General features: G+C 45.1%; 1 protein-coding gene across 12 annotated transcripts in view; it reads left to right on the plus strand.

The window, feature by feature from the left end:
• BCL2L11 (BCL2 like 11) overlaps positions 1–17,599 on the plus strand; it is a 48,398-nt gene extending 30,799 nt beyond the window's left edge. For 7 of the 12 annotated variants that reach the window (XM_077958993.1, XM_028832297.2, XM_077958994.1 and 4 more), the window contains one exon: positions 13,265–17,599. In XM_077958993.1, the coding sequence (XP_077815119.1) occupies positions 13,265–13,363 (99 nt within the window). In that variant the 3' untranslated portion in view covers positions 13,364–17,599. Of the gene's footprint in view, positions 1–2,923; positions 3,049–13,264 lie in introns of all 12 variants that reach the window. The other 5 variants (XR_013402632.1, XR_013402633.1, XR_001439280.3 and 2 more) reach the window with 1 other exon arrangement.

The following is a 17,599-nucleotide window of genomic DNA, read 5'->3' on the forward strand; positions in this document are numbered from 1 at the left end:
ATTTGGACACCTTTTTCACATGGGAGACTTTTGTTTGTTTTTGAGACAGAGTCTTGCTCTGTCACCAGGCTTAAGTGCAGTGGCGCAATCTCAGCTCACTGCAACCTCCGCCTCCCAGGTTCAAGCAATTTTCCTGCCTCAGCCTTTGAGTAGCTGGGATTACAGGTGCCCGCAGCCACACCCAGCTAGTTTTGTATTTTTAGTTGAGACGGGGTTTCACCATGTTGGCCAGGATGGTCTCGATTTCCTGACTTCATGATCTGCCTGCCTCGGCCTCCCAAAGTGCTGGGATTACAGGCCTGAGCCTCTGCGCCCGGCCACGTGGGGGAGGTTTTTAAATGTGTAGATCTTGACTCCAGGAGTTAGTACTGTTGAGAACACCTGTGACTGGGTGTTCTAAAAGGTTGCACTAGCAACCTAGCAAAGGTTGCACTAGCAAAAGTGTGATATAGGGTATTTACTTGTTCACAAAGTTTTAAACACCTCATATAAAGGTGTTAATTCAGTTGATTTATCCAAAAGGAAGACACTAATTCTTATTTTGTGGAAAATGTTATAGTTGTTAATATCATTTATTCTTACCCCTTCTCTTCTAGCTCTATTTTTTTTTTTCCTGGACATTGTTGTTTCATATAAGTACCTCTTAAAGTTTTTTTTTTAATCTGTTTTCTCTTCTAGGGGAGGTCATGCTTAGTTCATTGTTGCTAAGTAAATGGATTTTACCTTTGAATTATTATTTTTCTGCCTTTATACAATGTTTTTTAGGCTTCTTTTAGACAAATAGACATTTTCCATTACAAAGGACACTTTCAGTTCTTCAGTATGGAATTTCTGTAAGAGTCAAGGATGTTTTCAAACACACATCGGATCTTCCTACCTTTCTGTGGGGGTGTTTGAGGAGCGTGCTGTAGTGATGATTCTGTTGTGAAATGGGAAGTGTGACATTGATGGACTTAAGAATTTCTTAAAATACTGTCTTTAGTTGGCAGAACTCCTGGCATCCTCCACCTGACATAAGCCAGTTCACAGAACATACGTTCCTTTCCAGCCTAAATCTGAAATGTAGTTTTTTTGGAAGTTTGGTTGGTTTTATAACTTGTCACTGAAGTAACCATTCCCTCCAGTTCCTCTGCCTTGGTTTACCTAAAGAGATTTTGGTGTTCCTGTGTGTGACTGGACGTGGCTGTCTCTTGGTTGACTAGGAAGAACTGGTGAGAAGTGGGACCACAGTGTATTCAGGATGGAAGTGGGGAGGACATGAGTCCCTTTAAGAGGGTAGGTGAATACACTCAAGTCCCAATTCTGGGATTGTGTCTAGAATCCAACAGGATAGATCATTTCTGGTGGGTATGGAGACATCTCTGAACCTAGGCAGTGAACTGACCATCCCCTGGGCCTGTCTCCTTCCCATCTGGACGGGGCTTTGTAGACACTCTCGGGGCAGGATCTGCCCTAGATGGGGCTGCCTGAGAGAGAACCGCGGCAGTAGGCCTTGCCTGGCGCCCACATGTCCCCCTGCTGCCAGGAGCTCTGGGTACTGAGATAAGCTCGCACATTCTCAAGGATTCTGTTAGAGATTTTGACTACAGAGCTGGATGTGTTCAAGGATATTATACAAGTTTCTCTTTAAACCATGCAATATGAATGCATGACTCCACAAGGCTTTCTTGTGGGCCTGCCCAGATGCACCTGGTGAATGCACCTCCATGGCTGCCATGAGTGGTCAGTGACAAGACATGGGCTAAGGCTGGTGTGGGGACTGGAGTGCATCCCAGTCCCCAGCCATCCTCTTGTGAAGCTGTCAAGGTGGGAAGTAGTTTGAGTCACATGCAAATGAAACCTAGGCTGCTGGGTTGTCTTTGTTACCTTGCCTCTCTGTTGAGGATGTGATAGCAGCACCTTAACAGGTTCATAGCCTGCCTCCCCTCCTCTTCTCCCAATGTCATTTCACAGTTTAAGATGGTCATGTCTGTGTTTCCAGTAAGAAGCAACCTATTGTTCCCATGCTTTTGGTAAAAGAAATTTGTCTGATTGCAGTATTTACAAGGTTTTGTCATTGTGCATATTCTTTTGCATATCTTAAAAATATTAGTGCAAAAATACAGTCACAAATAATTAAAGGACTTTAGCTTTCTTAGTAGGCTGGGATATTGGGGGGCAGGAGTAGGGATAGATTCTAGGTTATAACGCAATTTTTCTAAAACAAAGATAAATATATTCAGATTTTATAAATAGCTCATAACACAAGGCTGGGCACAGTGGCTCACACCTGTAATCCCAGCACTTTGGGAGGCCGAGGTGGGTGGATCACCTGAGGTCAGGAGTTCAAGACCAGCCTGGCCAAGATGGTGAAGCCCTGTCTCTACTAAAAATACAAAAAATTAGCTGGGCGTGGTGGTGGGCGCCTGTAATCCCAGCTACTCGGGAGGCTGAGGCAGGAGAATCGCTTGAACCCAGGAGACGGAGGTTGCAGTGAACTGAGATTGCGCCATTGTAGTCCAGTGAAACTCCGTCTAAAAAAAAAAAAAAAATAGTTCAAAACACTGGATAATACTCTGGATAGTGACACAGTGATCTTCAAAGCCACAGACACCCGTCTTGATACTTGTTAGATTAAAAACAGTCCATTGTCTGGAATCACACTTAATGGTCCATTGTTAAATATTGGGGGCAGAAATCTGGGAAGGTAATGGGAGGCCGTTTTGGGAAATAATGAATTCAAATTACCTGCTGTCTTCACAAGGGAATTATCCTCTCTTGGCAAGCAGTGTACCTCACTGCGCTGCTTTCGGATGGATATTAACCTTTTAAATACTGACTGTCTTTATTTGCTTAATGCTATTACAATGCCTTGTCTAAAGTGTTAGTCTTTTATTGCCATGAGCCTTGCGAAGCCTGACAGGATATTTTCCCGTTTTTCCAGTTAGAGAAATAGAGGAAGTTGTCGTGTAGTTGTCATGTATTCAGTCCACTTAAGGGCAGTGGGGAAGCGTTTGAGACGGAGCTGTGGAGGCTGAATCCTTGAAGGAGGAGGTGAGAGAGGCACAGGTGAGCGCAAAGTCCCAGTGCATGTCCCCTCTTCTCTCCCGATGCAGTGTCATTCCCAGCTGACCCTGCTGGGCTGAACGGCCTGGCCCCTCTATTCAGTCGGAGTTTTACTACTACAGTGGATTTTGGTAACTTCATTTTGAAATAATTTCAGACTTACAAAAATGTTGCAAGAATGACACAAAGAACCACCCTTTTATATCTGCCCCATTTGTTTTCATGTTTTCCCACTTTGTACACGTGTACAGTTTATTTCAGAATAAACTACAGACATGATACTGCTTTTTCTACACTAAAAATACTTCAGTATGTATTTCCCAAAAATAAGAGTAATCCCTTGTGTAACCACAGTGTAATTATCAAAATTCACAAATAGTTTTACAGAACTATTATCTGATCTGTGGACCTTATTCAAATGTTACCACTTGTCCCAACAGTGCCCTTCTCAGGAAAAAAAAAAAAAAAGAAAAAATGTATTTTCTGGCCCAAGAGCCAATGTAGGATCATGCATTGAATTCAAGTGTCTTACCTCTGGCTCCATTAATTTGGAACCATCCTCTGTCTTTGTCTTTTATGACAGTGACATTTTTGAAGGATCAGGGCAGTTGTAATTTACAGACTCCCTGAATTTGATTTATCTGATATTTCTGCATGATGAGACTCAAATTTTGCATTTCTGACAGGAGCACTCCAGAGGTGATGTGTCCTTAGTGTGGCACAACAGGAGGCACATGATGTCCATTTGTCCTGTTACTGATGAGGTTCACTTTGATCCAAGGTGGTGTCTTCCGCTGTGAAGTTAGTACTTTTCCATTTGTAATATGACAGAGCTTGTAAAGGACGAAGAGCTTTCCTTTCTCTCTCATATAATTATTTAGTATACCAACTTGGATTCATGGATTCCTGTTTTATTCAATGGGCTACAATGCGTTACTCTCAATGTTTATTTTGATGCTCAGATTCTTAAAGATTTGGCAGGAGGCACCAGTAGTGCAGGCACAGGGAGAACCAGTTGTGGGACAAAGCCCAGGGGCTGTGAAGGTCATGGAGCTCTTAAAAGGCATTTGTTGCTGAATGAACTATGGCCAGAGGGCCACTGACGCTCACAGCTCTTCCTATGCAGGTCTGCTGTGCGGGGCGCTCTCTAAGACTCCAAGCTTTGAGACTCCTAGTGGAGAGTAGGGAGGCTGTTGGTAAAGGCTAGGTAGCACAGGGATGTTAGTGGGCATGGAGGGAAGAGAGGTTCTCTGAGAAGCTAAATCTTTATTTTGGAATTTGTGAGAAAGTGAGCAGCTTGCCTTTACCTGAGTGGTGCAGTGTTTGTATTTCTGCAGCCTGCACCTTCTCTCCCTCGTGAGTGTGTCAGCCCAAGACAGCCAGACTGTTCTTCAGTAGCTGTTGCCAGTTTCTTTCATCACCCAAACTGTGTGAGTGCATGTGCCGGTTCATCTGCTGGACGCAGTGCCAGCAAGGATAGATTGCGATCCTCTGTAGATGTGGAACAGAGGTACTGGAAGGGTAGTGTCTACTTGGGTGGGAGTCTTGACCATGGGCCGGGGCTGCGATCCAAAGCCCTTAGAATGTAAAAATGCTTGCTCTTGGAATAACTGGAGCCGTTCTGCAACCAACATGCCTCCTTCTTTCCCCTCCACCACCCGTAATACTGAAGCTGGAGTTGTTTTCCTTCTGTGGCTTCTAGGTTCTTCGCAGTCAGGTTGTCCAGCTCAAGTCACTCCATGTGCAGGAACACTGCTCTTGGCTAACTGTGACCTGGGCATGTCCTGGTGGTCTGCTGCAGTGGACAGCAGCACATGAAGCTGCTCTCCAGATGAGGCCAGCAGTGAATGAAAACCCTTTCACTGTTTGATCACAAGAAACAGTGATCTTTTGTTTACACTGCCTACTTCCTACTCTGTCCAGGGCATGTGCAGACATGAATTGATTGAAGTACACGTAGACCAAAATCTAGCCCTGAATCAGACAAAGTAGAGTTGAGAAGGTGGCTTGCAGACTGATTTTGATGGAAAGAATTTAATATGTCATTACATTAGCATTTTCCTATACTATATATGAATTTGAAATACTTATATGCTCTCCTTCTTGAGAAGTGAAATCCCCAGTGCTATCTCATTCTTGTTTTTATAAATGGTAGTCATTCTTCTGTGAATTATGTACAAAGGCAAGGACTAAAGTTTAGCCTGCTTGTTGGTAATTGCACAAACTGAACACAAACCCAAATGTGTGGTCTCAGCGTACTTTGGAGGTCTTCATTAATTGAATGTTGGAGTTTAACAAAAGAAGTTGCTTTCTGTTACTGGCTGTGAAAAGAATCATGGAAATCTGCACATCAGATATTAAGTTCAAATTAGACCTAACTCATACAATGATAGGTTGCCCCACACTTCACTCACATGAGTTTATAGAATGCCAGTTTTCATAACAAAGGCAGTCATGAGGAGCTTAGATAAGCTTAGATAAGCTCCTCATGTACCTGCCGTTGATCAGTGGCACAGTTTTCAGGTTCAGCAAGAGTTTTCCTTAGAGCTGGAGGAGGCAGCTCAGTGTTTGGGTTTAGGAGCCTTCCTTGCCTGTCTTAGACCACCCCATTTCCATCCCACAAGTACAATGGCCAGAGGTGATGAGCTCCTTGGTTCTTCCCTCAGACTTTCGGGAGCACATGTGGCTGGGATTGTGTGGACTATGGATTGCTGGTTTTCCAAACAAGCATGTTCTGTTACTTGTTGAAGCCAGAGTGTGATCTCGTAGGAAAACATGAAGCGTGGGGACTTTGGGGTCAGACCTAGAACCCTGGCTCCACCCTTAACCTTTAGGAGGCCCATTTCCTGGTCTATCCCTTAGGCATATAGTGAAGATTAAGTAAGAACATTTAGAGATGGAGCTAGAAAATTCGTATTATCATCTATTATCATAATTCTGTTTCCTCTCACTTTGAACTGTAATTGAAACATTTTTCAGTGGGTCTTTGGCGTTTAGAAAGGGAGATGCCAGGAACTCTGTTCACCTGTCTTATCTTTTAAATACTCTGGAACTGCTTTTTAAACGAGTTGTGTGGTTGACCCTACTGCACATGCTGTGTCTGGGTGTAGGCAAATGTGAGATGAGGCTGAGGCACTGGTGTGTGCTTAAATGGCTGGGTGGGCATTGGGCTAGAGGAGTTGTGCTTGTTTGCACCACGTGTGAGTGCTCATCTGTTTGGCAGGTGCCTACACCTGCAGGGCTGCCTGGCTGCTCTGGATCGAGGCCATGAACACGTAACCATGAGGAAGGAGATGCAGGTGCCTGGAAGGGGACTTCGGGAGGTCTAACTGGGGTTTTGTTTTTTTTTTTAATCTCTTGAGGAGGAAATGAAGATGCACACAAACTAAGACTTGGCCCTGCTGCAGACGCTCAAAACTAATAAGCTTCTCGTATCATCCTTCACTAGACTTGTACCACCTGAAACACAGTGGAGAGGTTTTAGTTGTGGTTAAACTATATTACATCTCACTTAGCTTTTTTCTGAGGCTGGAACATTTTGGAACAGTGTGTTTCTTCTCTGAATCTAATATTCCAACTACTGGTGCCTCACACAGATGTCAAAACAATCTGTGTCTTCTCTGTGGTTGGCCATAGAACAGTGACGACTTCCGAAGTGGCAGGCGGGAGTCATTCCCCACTTTAGCCAGCACCAGGTCTGGAGTCTGACAGGCTAGAGACCTACCAAGTGGAGGGCTGTGCTGCGCTGCCTGAAGAGCCTCAGTGCACAGCCTCACCCCAACATTCACTGGAGAAGAGATTTGTCTCACAAGAAGCCTTAACTATCATAATTTCTTTGAAATAGTGTGTCAAAAATAGGATAAAAGTTTGGCTTATGCAAATGTAGTTTTTATCTGACTTCTGAAGACCACATTGTCACCATAGCAAATCAGCTGCAGCACCCATAGCTTTGCAGCACTGGAGGAGAGTGCTCTACTGGTTTGGGGTGAAGGTACCATGCATCTGGGAGGGAACTTCCCAGTGCCCTTTCCCCAGCTGTGGTGACATCAAAGTGCAGTAGGCACAAGCTATGCAAATATCCCTGTTGCCTTGGTGATGAACAGAAAGTGGATTTGGTGTTGGGCAGTATTGTAGCAATCTCCTCTGACACCTGAAAACAACATGCATGTGGAACCAGCGCTGAAATACCAGCTCAGCTGCCGTTTGACTGTGGTGGTTGGTCTGAAAGTGGAGAGAGACCGGATCTTCCTGAAGAGCTCCACATGATGCTGACTACGTGCTGGGCCTTTTTCTCTCTGACCTCTGTGTCACTCGGTTGCCAGTTAAAATGCTGTTTAGACTGCTGGGTTATGAACGGGTAGTGGGGTGGTAGTTCTAACAGAACCGGGGGGCGACTCCTAGTCCTCTGTCCCACCCTGCCACCTCAGTGGCCCTAAAGATGCCGTGACAGCCCCTGGGTATTCCCAGCCTCCTGGATGTCCATCCCAGGCCCTCTCTTCTGCAGCCTATGGGGATCAGACACCGACCAGAGAGAGACTGCTCCCTCAGTTGCCGGAGCCTGGAACAGAGATTCCCTCTGTCCCTCCTGGTCTCACAGTCCAAAATTCAGCCTCCTATTATATATTATATATAATATATAATAATATATAGTGTATGTATAAATACTTACATATAAAAAATAACTTTCAGGACACCCTATGCATTTAGTGTTGAAATTCTGAAAGAAACAAGTTTTTGAGTAAGTTAAATTCCTCTGCATCTCAGAGTCGTATAGGTATACCTTGTTTTTGAATGCCTCTTAGAATTAGGAATTGAGCTTGCTTTGATATGACGACGAAATTGTTTTTCCCTTGTTGCTTTGACTGCCAGGAAACTCTTAACTGTGGCTGTCTTACGGCACATCTCACCCCTGGTTCCCAGGATAACTCCTTGATGTCATGTCTGATCTCAGCCTTTTTTTAAATTGTGTTATGCACATTTGTGCTTTTTTAATTTAAGTCCCCCCTTGAGCGATGCTATTTCTAGGTCAGTGATGTACTTACTGAGTCCTTTGGCCCAGTGGGTGTCAACCCTGCCTTTGGAGTGTGGATGAGTGGGCTGTATTCTGAGCTGCATTGTGGAAATCATTTAGTGATTCTCAGTTCTCACTCCAGAACCTCTGTGACCTCAGCTTAGCCTGAAACAAGGCCCCCTTCAGGTCTGAGGAGCAACGGGCCTTTCCCAGCACAGGCACAGGCACAGGGACAGGGCATGCAAAGAGGGAAGGTGCTGGCCTGAAAGCCCTCGTTTAACTTCTGTCCTGCTTCTGGCATTCCATCTTCATGTGGACCAAGAGTACCCATCCTGTCCTGCCACTGTCTTGCACCACCCTTTGAGTCACTTGCTTGACCAACTCTGTAGTCACTGGCTGCAAAACAGCAGGGAATGCTCCCCTGGCACTCACGGTTGTTGTGGGGACTGAAAAGCGTGGGCTAGGTTATTTCATTTGTGGTGGCCATGGCAATTCTTCCATCCCCAAGCTTGGGCACACGAAGTCCAAAGGCCTGGAGTGCCCTACGCAGTTTTTCAAAGGATTGACTCCTGTCACTGTTAGGGAGTGAAGCTGAATCCAAAGCTGCGTTCTATAGGTGTCTGGTGTTCAACCTGACCAGTTCCCTGGAGCCAGGGCCTCTTTTCTTTTCCAAGCATCTGCTTCCCTGGACTGAGCAAGAGAGTGTTGTTCTGTGATTATTTTGGCATTAGAATGTCATTAAATTCCCTGACACTTGATTGGTCGTCTCAAGTGTAAATTGAAGATGCTCCTGCCCTGCACTCAATGTTCCTCGCTGCAGTGGCAGTGCCAGCCCCTGGCAAGGCAGCAGGAACCCCACGCTACGGCATTCCTGTGGCTCAGCTCCTCCCCAGTTGCCACCCAGATGAGCTTGTGCCATCTGGTGTCATGGGGACGTGTGAAGAGCTATTTAGGAATTCCCTGTCGAATGCTCGACACCATCTCAAAGGGCATTGTTCATGTCTTCAGAGAAAGACTGCCTAAGTCTATGCTGAGGAAACTTGTAGAGACAGAATCCTATGCCTTTACACTTAGAGGGCACAGTCTATGGAGGAGCAATCCTGCAACTTGGCATAATTTTTCCTTCTGGCTTATGATAAATATTTATCCACTACTTAGATTATCTTTACTGAACTGCTGGCCCCTTCTGCCTGTTGGCCTTGCTGCCTTTGCCCAGCTTCTCTCTCCACCTGCACTGCCCATTCTCCTCTTGTCCTTCCAAGAAATTCTCCTCTTCCTTTGGGGCTCGATGTGGGGATTCACCCTCGTGCCTTCCTGCCCTGGCTCCCCGACTTCCTCTCTGGCCAGGTTTTTTCTCCCTCTCATCTTATTTGCCTCTGTATTGTCCTTACTTTATTATCTTGTTTACTATTTTGTGCTGGCGACACAGCTATTACCACCAGACCTAGTGGGTACACAGACACGTGCCTTGAAGTTGGGCCCCCACCTGATGCCGGTCAGCATCAAGGCCACTGGAGCCCCTTGCCCTGAGAGGAGCAGGGGCTGTCAGGAACTGGTTCTTGGCGGGACATACAAGGTTGTGAATGTTGAAGGAGTCACCTTCTGGACACATGGGATGGCCACAAAAGGCAGTTACCTCCAGGTAACCCAGTCCTCATATAGCTCTTGATTTAGACTATGAAGATTACAGTACCTAACTGGGTGGGGGCCCTCCTCTTCGTGCACTTGTGATTGTGTGTATGTGTGTCTGGGTAGAGAAAGAGTGAGAGAGGAGAGAACTGTAATATATGGTCACTTCAATTGTAACTTACTAGCCAATTTGGTCTTTAAAAATAATCTTCTTCACCCAAATGAGTTACTATATCTTCCTAAAGTATTTTTGCAATTTATACTAAAACAGAGTTATCCAACCCTGTAAGAAGGATTGTTTTCACTTAAAGGGTGACAGACTGAGAATTATGGATAAGCATCAGTGAAAGGGTGTATTAGTCAGTTAGGGCTGCCGTGCAGAGTTCCAGAGACTGCGTGGCTCACACAACAGGAATTTATTGTTCTCAGTTCTGGAGGCTGAAAGTCTGTGATCTTGGTGCAGACTTAGCCTCCAGACCTGTAGATGCCGTCATCCCGTGTCTTCACATGGTCTACCCCGGTGGGTTTCTGTGTCCTGATTGTCTAAGAACACCTTGGATTAGAGCCCACCCCACAGTGACCTCATTTTAACTTAATCACCTTATTGATGACCCTGTCTCCACTTACAGTCACAGTCTGAGGTCTGGGGGGTTAGAACGGCAACAGATGAATTGAGGGGACACAGTTTACAGTTCAGCCCATAAAGAGGAGGACACCCAGAAGTTTCAGGAGGGAGTGGAGCATCTTCCCTGTTTGTATTTATTTTAATAGTTTTTTAAAAAAACGCTTTTAATCAGGAAAGACAGTGTGTCTTTTTTATATTACCCAGTTTAGGAGTGGCAGAACTTAAATGCACTTGTGATACACAGATGTCGCTTCCACCTGATTAAGAACCACTATAGCAGACGCAGACTTACTGGACTCTAGGCGGGAGGCCAGCTCTGCAGACAGAGCAGCTCTCAGGAAGACAGTCCAGGCATGGCTGCTGATGCTCCTTTATGGGTGTGTTTATTGTCTTAGCCCACATTAGATGCGAGGGACCACTCATACTGCAAGTGACAGCTCCTGGCTCAGTCATACTTGCTTTTAACTGGCAGCTCCCCAACAATACAGAGATTGTCATTTTTAGTCCTGACTTTCCAATTCCATTTTGGATATGCTACCCTGGCCAGAAGCCTCTGGGTGTGCCCTTACTTTGACCTTTCACCAGTGCATGCCATCTTGGGGGGCTTTCTCTAATCGCTTCAAACTCCCTCCTGACCCCTTACACCACCCCAAAACCAAAGGCCCTGGTTTAGGAGCTGAATTGTAGCAGCCACTCCTCACGTATCTAGATCGCAGGGAGATTTCACTGGAGCTGGCTGAAGCTGTTGGCGCTTTGAGCAGCACTGAGCCGTCAGTCTTAGTTCTGCGTCTTCGCCCCACTGCAGCTTTTGGCCACTTGCCCCAGTTTAGTGTCACCAGGCCCTGACCATAAGCCGCAGTAATTTTTATGGCTGCAGGTATTAAGAGGGCAGCCAGTCTGCAGAGGTAGGGGCTGCCCATCCTCCAGCTGTCTTTTGCAGTACGGGCATACGCTTCAAGCCAACAGCAGCTCCAGCCGGCCGTGCCAGCTGTCAAATGCTTTCTGGGCTGGCACAGCTCTTTGAATCCGTGGTAATGGCTTCCTCTGTTGAATGTCGTCCAAAAGCAATTGCTTGTCAACTTAAAAGCGTGTGCCATGTTGTCATGCCCGCCGTCTGAGAGGGCAGGCATCCCCGCACCCTTGCAGACTGCGATGCTTTAGCATCTTCTCACGAGTCAGAGATTGGGTGTAACTTTTGCCAAAATTTCCTGCATTTTCCCCACCCTGTCCAGCATGTCTTTGAACACCCCATATCCTTTTACATTTGAGATGAAAGCGGAACTCTAAAAACTTGGAAAGATTCTCTCGTGAGGTGACTTCTACTTAAGCTTGGTCACAGCCTCCTGCTGTCCTCCAAGAGTGGACAGAAGATTTCTTCCCTTGGACGCTGCCAGTGCTGGAATATGAAACTTAGCAAGTGTCAGCAGTTGGAGTCTGCCCTTCACGTTGACACAGCCCCCTCATTGGTGTCCTGTTGACTGTGGACACCCAGTCAGCCCCATGTTCTGGCCACACCGAGCATGGCAATGACAGCAGGTTGGCACAAAACTTCCCTGCCTGGATTGATTACTTAGCCCATCATAGCATACACTTTCTTCATTTTAGTAAGTTGTGGTTTTATTTTGAATAAGTTTCTTTCAACCTATTAATATTAGTCTACACTAAAATTAACCTTCCCCTAAATTATTCTCACACACAGGCAGCAAAGTAATTTTGAAAGTTAAATCAAAACAAAGCAATCTTGTGTGTAAAACAGATAAAAATCACAGACTGTGGTTACAGAGTGCCTCTACAGGAATCGCTTACATAAAGCTGATTTCCTCCAATCTTGTTATGGAAGGAAAAGGGGAAATGCCCTGGCCTTATCACAATCCCATTCTGTCAAACAAGCGAGGCAGAGCTTGTGTAAACAGTGGAGCTGCAGCTGCAGCTGGTGTCTGTGGGGGCTGTTCGGGGTCTGAGGGGACAGTTGTCTCAGCCTGATTCATGGCCGGTGGTTCCCGCGGTGGTGTGTTGGAGGCATCCCCCACTCAGTGAGAAGGGAGTTTGTGGAGAGACAGTCACGTAGCCCAGTCTCGTGTGGATTAGTCATTAAGAAATGTCCAGGGCAGATTTCAGACTTGAATGGCGAACCAGGTTGGTAGCTCATGGCGTTGAGGTTGATGTGTTGTGTTGCCGCCGCCTTTGGCAACTTTGAATTTATACCTTGCACTTACCCACAAGATGGATTAGAACCTGAAAGTGGGCGCTGTGGAAGACCTGAGGACCCTGAAAGCATTGAATAAGCTGGTGATTTCCTTTTGAACAGTTCCTCAGCTTGTAACAAACATAGGCTGGTCACTGGCACAGAGGCTTTTTATGTTCTGGATTGCTCTTTCCTCCGCACACCGAGAGGGTAGGAGGATGGGGGTTGACAGTGCCTGTGTCTGTGACCATGGGCACCCCTCTGGGTCCCAGTGTTTATCGTAGCCAAGCAGCCAGAGGCACAGTGGTGCATCACTGCACGACTTTGCTTAGCTTCTTAGGGCAGATTACTCCACATCACTGGTTTCTCAAATAAATTACAGCTACCAGAAATTCACCCCTGAGGGAATCTGCAGCATATTTGAATGTCAATTAACTTGGGTGGTAAGATAGTTGCTTTACCTCCTCTTTGAGTTTTTCAAACATTCTTTTGGGTGCTTTTTTTTTTTTTTTTTTTTTTTTCTATTTTAAGGAGTAAATCATTGGTATGCCTGCCCTTTATGTAGGGATGTCTTCCCCTTTGCAGGGAAATGAAAACAAGTTTTCTTCACAGTCTCAGGGAGGAATCGTGCTTTGTGATACAGTGCTCGTGAAGAGGTGCCTTTCATAGTGTTTAAGCTGGGATTGGTTGTTCACTTAAATATGGGCTCCCTCCCCTCCCCACTCCCAAATTAGGGAGAAACTAAGAAGCTTTCCTTTTGTTGTTTCAGGTATTTTTGAATAATTACCAAGCAGCCGAAGACCACCCACAAATGGTTATCTTACGACTGTTGCGTTACATTGTCCGCCTGGTGTGGAGAATGCATTGACAGGTTCTTTGCGGAGCCGAGAGACGTGCAGACATTTTGCTTGTTCGAACCAACAAGCCCCAGCACCGCGGTCTCCTGGTGCCATTATCATGCAGCCAGCGGTTCTCTGGTGGAGGGGCAGGTGACGTGTTCAGAAGACACCGAGCTGGATGGGAACTTGACCTTTCTGTTCATCACCACACAGCAGAATTTCTAATGGAAGTTTCTTGTGAATGTAAAGGAGGGAGCATTCTTTGCTTTTTAATGTACAAACCATGGTTTTTTGGAACAGGATTTTGTGTAAGAATGGTGTTTACATGCAGTGTGTTTTCCCCATCACCTTTAATAAGGTTTTTCAAAAAGGAAATGGAAACTTTTTAATCAATTGTGAATAATTTTTGTATTAAAATTTTAAGAACCTATGGCCTATTCTCAGAGGATTATGTAAAGCCTGCAGTGGAAACTGAGCCAGCTAACTTAAAAAGCTGCCTTAGTTTATTTTTAGAGATTACAGAATTTTTAAACAGGGAGAGGTGTGATATACTCCCTCCCTTCCCTACTATTGCCTCTTTGACCTTTTAAAATTATTTTTATTAATACCAAAAGAGTTCTTTTGAAATGGAACTGATTAAAAGGGCAGAGGGTCTGTTGTCACCTGCATTGATATGCCAGTCCCATTTGTAAATATTTACGTACCTTTATAAATTCAGTTGCATCTGTGGCAAAATTTCAGACTATTTTTCCGTCTTTCCTCATCACTTTTTGTGATGTATCTCCAGTCTGGACTCAGATTCATAGATTTGATCCAGTGTATTTTCATGATAAAGTGAAACTGAGTCAGAACAAGAGTTAATATCCGCCTGTATCTTGCACAGTTCGAGTGATCTGTTATTAACTGGGAAGCATTTGGTGTTGGTTTTCATTCCATTTTGATGAGTATGTTATTGGGAAGTATTCTGAAGAGGCAATAGCAGTAATAGCAACAGACCTAAGTGCTACGCCCCTTTGTGCTGCTGGCTTTTCTGGTTGCAGGTTTTCCCATGTTCACAGGATGCACTGTCAGCATCAGGTCCCAGAGGGCCACCGTGTCCATTACAGCAGAGTCCAGCTGCAGCATCCAGCTCACGCCTTCATGGGAATGGGCACAGGCCTGGGACAGGGCTTCTGATGGCCATTTGCTTGGCCTCCTGCATTTTAGTCCTCCTGCATTCAGTCCACTGGCCCCACTCCTTTAAATTCACTTTGAAACATAGGCTTCATCCCACTTCCACCAGCACCATAGAAGAATTCTTCTAGGCAGAAGTCTGTGTTTTTCGTTCTTCCAGGACAGTTGGATATTGTCAGGCCACTCGTGCCCCCAGCCCTGTAGTGAGGGTGCTCTTTCTCTGTGCCTGCTCCTTGTGAGTGCAATGGAAGGAAACCACACACTGGTCAGTCGTTTCAGAGGCAGCAGACACCCAGGGAGACACAGGAAAGAGTCAGGTTAGGGAGCAGTGAAATTGAGGAGGGAAGACAATTTTGTGAACTCTGTAACTCTTAAAATTTTTGAAAACTCCAATCATTAAACAGCTTTTAAAAGAAATAAGTAAATCTTCAAATGAATCAGCAGTGCCAGCAACTAGTGTTTTGCCCAATAGAAGAGCCAGAATGTTCACATTATTTAAATTAGGTGGAAAAATCTAAACACTTGTATCTTCATAATTTAAAATATATATATATACACACATACACACACACACACACACATATATATATATATATGTATTGCATATTCACTTTTTCCTTTAGATGGAGATGATTTAATTCCAAATATTCTTTCTTTAAATAATTTCGTTTCCCCAAGAATCTCCTTGGGACTTTGACTTATTTTTAAAGCTGTGTTGGAGCTCAACTTGTTCCCTAATGTGTCTCGAGCCCATTTGTAGGGTTACACAAAGCCCACGGTTATAAGCGGTGGTAGGATTGCAGCCGCGGGCCTGCTGGACACACACACACACACCAAAGATGTATTTGGTTCTGGGCGCCCCCTCCCAGAATCCCTGTACTCATGTGCCAGTCTCCTGACTAGAGCACTTTACTCTGTTTCCTCAGCTCTGCAGCCCCTGGGAGCACACACTGGGTGCAGCCCTGGGCCGGGCACCGGGGGCCCTGTCCTGCGCTGCCCAGGGGCTGTGTTCAACACACGAGCACGTTTCTCCTCTGGCCTGGTGGCCTCCAGGCTGGATGTGGAAACAGTTCCTGAGGAAATTAGAGATTCTATGAATTGTAGGAGTATTAAAGAACAGGCTGTTGGCACCAGAACTTAAAGCGATGACTGGATGGCTCTGTACTGTATGTATCTGGTTATCAAGATTCCTCTGCAGAAAGTATGCCTCCCGTGGGTATACGTTTTTACCTTTTTTAAAACACGTTTTTGTAGAAAAAATAATTAAATCCCCTTTTTGGAAACTTAATGCAGGTTTTGTGCCTTGACAACCTCCCCCCATGTGAGGTTTGTAAAAAGTGTCCTGTGACTTAACACAGAAACACAATAAACACACACAAAATAGCTTCATGAGTGATTCTTCAGATGTCCTTCCCAGAAACCAGTTGATGAAGAATGTTGGGGGTGGGGGTTGTGGAGAAATCAAGTTTAAAATTCCTTCTGATTAAAAAATATAGTGGAATACAGTTGTCTGCCGTTCCCCTTCTTAATGTATATATTGTGAGTATTTATTAGATTAGTAGGTCATATTTTACTTATCAACTGAGCCAAATGTCTGTGTGCAATTGTGTTTCCTTTACCTTTCTTGTAAAATTTTGTACAGCATAAATGAGTAAAAAAATCACTGTTTTTCTAAACTTCTTCGGAATCAAGGATTGTAAATATTGTAGATTCTTTTTCTGTGTGATGTGTCCTACTGTTTCATAATGCTGTAACTTGTAGAAATATTGTATATTTATTTTCTGCTTATTTAATGTCTTAATTTCTGAAAAGTATTAACATCCCTGGCTCCCACACCCCTGCCATTCCATGAAGTTACCTCCTGAGAGGTGTAGGGGGTGACTGGAGAGCTCATTGCAGACCACATGGTCCTCCAGGGTGGCTCTCCAGCTTTGGGTCCTGGTATTTCCAGTCAAGTGGGTTTCAATTCTTGGGCTTTGCCGCCCTTATGATGAAGTGTGTGTTTGATGCCAGTGAGAAACTCAGTCTGGCAGGCTACAAAATTCTACTCCAAGAAATACCCAGCAACCTTCTGTTTGTTCCAAAGCAGCTAGCTTCTCATGCAAGCAAATTTTGCTGACTCCAGGCTTTATCTTTAGGAAAACAAAAAAACCAAAGTATTAGCAGGTGGGAAAGATTTTTCTACTGAAAATGTATCCCTGACAACTCAGTGTTTAGAAAAAAGTTAAAATGTGCCACTTCCGGAGGTGCTGCATTGCAGTTGTTCAGGGCTAGGGCCGGGCAAGACCAGGGGACGGGTGGGACAGGTGGCTCCTGCCTCAGGACCACCTCCGGCCACTAACCCCTTGTGGACAACTGTGAGTGGTTGGGTTTTCCCCCACCTGCTGTGCGACTTCCTGTGCTTGAGGCTGGACTAAATTGTCTTCAGGAGCTAATTTTAATTAACTGTACAGCCCTCCCCACACCCCACCCATTTGGTCACCGCATTTGGTCAGTCTGCTTCTTCAGGTCAATGCCCTCCTGATTCTCCATCTCCTTCAGGGGAGGTTGGGGCCCCACTGGACTGGGTGTCAAGATGTGAAAGCTCGTGGAAGCTTTAAGGAGACTTCATGGTGGTTCCATGCAGGTGGTTCTGCCATCCCTGCTGATTTATCCTGGTTCCTGTGTGTGTGTACTCACATGTGGAGGGCGGGGGGAACGTGGGGTCTACTTTAAACAGCATTGTGTGTAAGAAGCATCCTCAAGCTCCCAGCTAAGTAACTTGACTACTTTTATTTGGGAATTTCGGACCATAGAAGCTCTCTCATGTTTTATGTTCAGATTCTGTGACCACTAGTTACTGTATCAGAACTCTTCAGGTACCCACTTATAAATAGCACTGATCTGTTTGTATACTGATCCATCACTAACCTGTTTTCTAGGACCCAGCATATGTAGCATTTGTATTGCAGTTTCCCTGGCTTACTTGTGTTTTGCACTGATGAATTTTGACAGGGTAATTGCCACTTTACTTGTGCAATACTGCTGTAAATAACTGCAGATTTTTAAAGAATCTTTTATGTTAATTTTATAAAAATAAAACTTACAACTAG

Source organism: Macaca mulatta, chromosome 13, assembly GCF_049350105.2.
Source record: "Macaca mulatta isolate MMU2019108-1 chromosome 13, T2T-MMU8v2.0, whole genome shotgun sequence".
Taxonomy (NCBI): Eukaryota; Metazoa; Chordata; class Mammalia; order Primates; family Cercopithecidae; genus Macaca; species Macaca mulatta.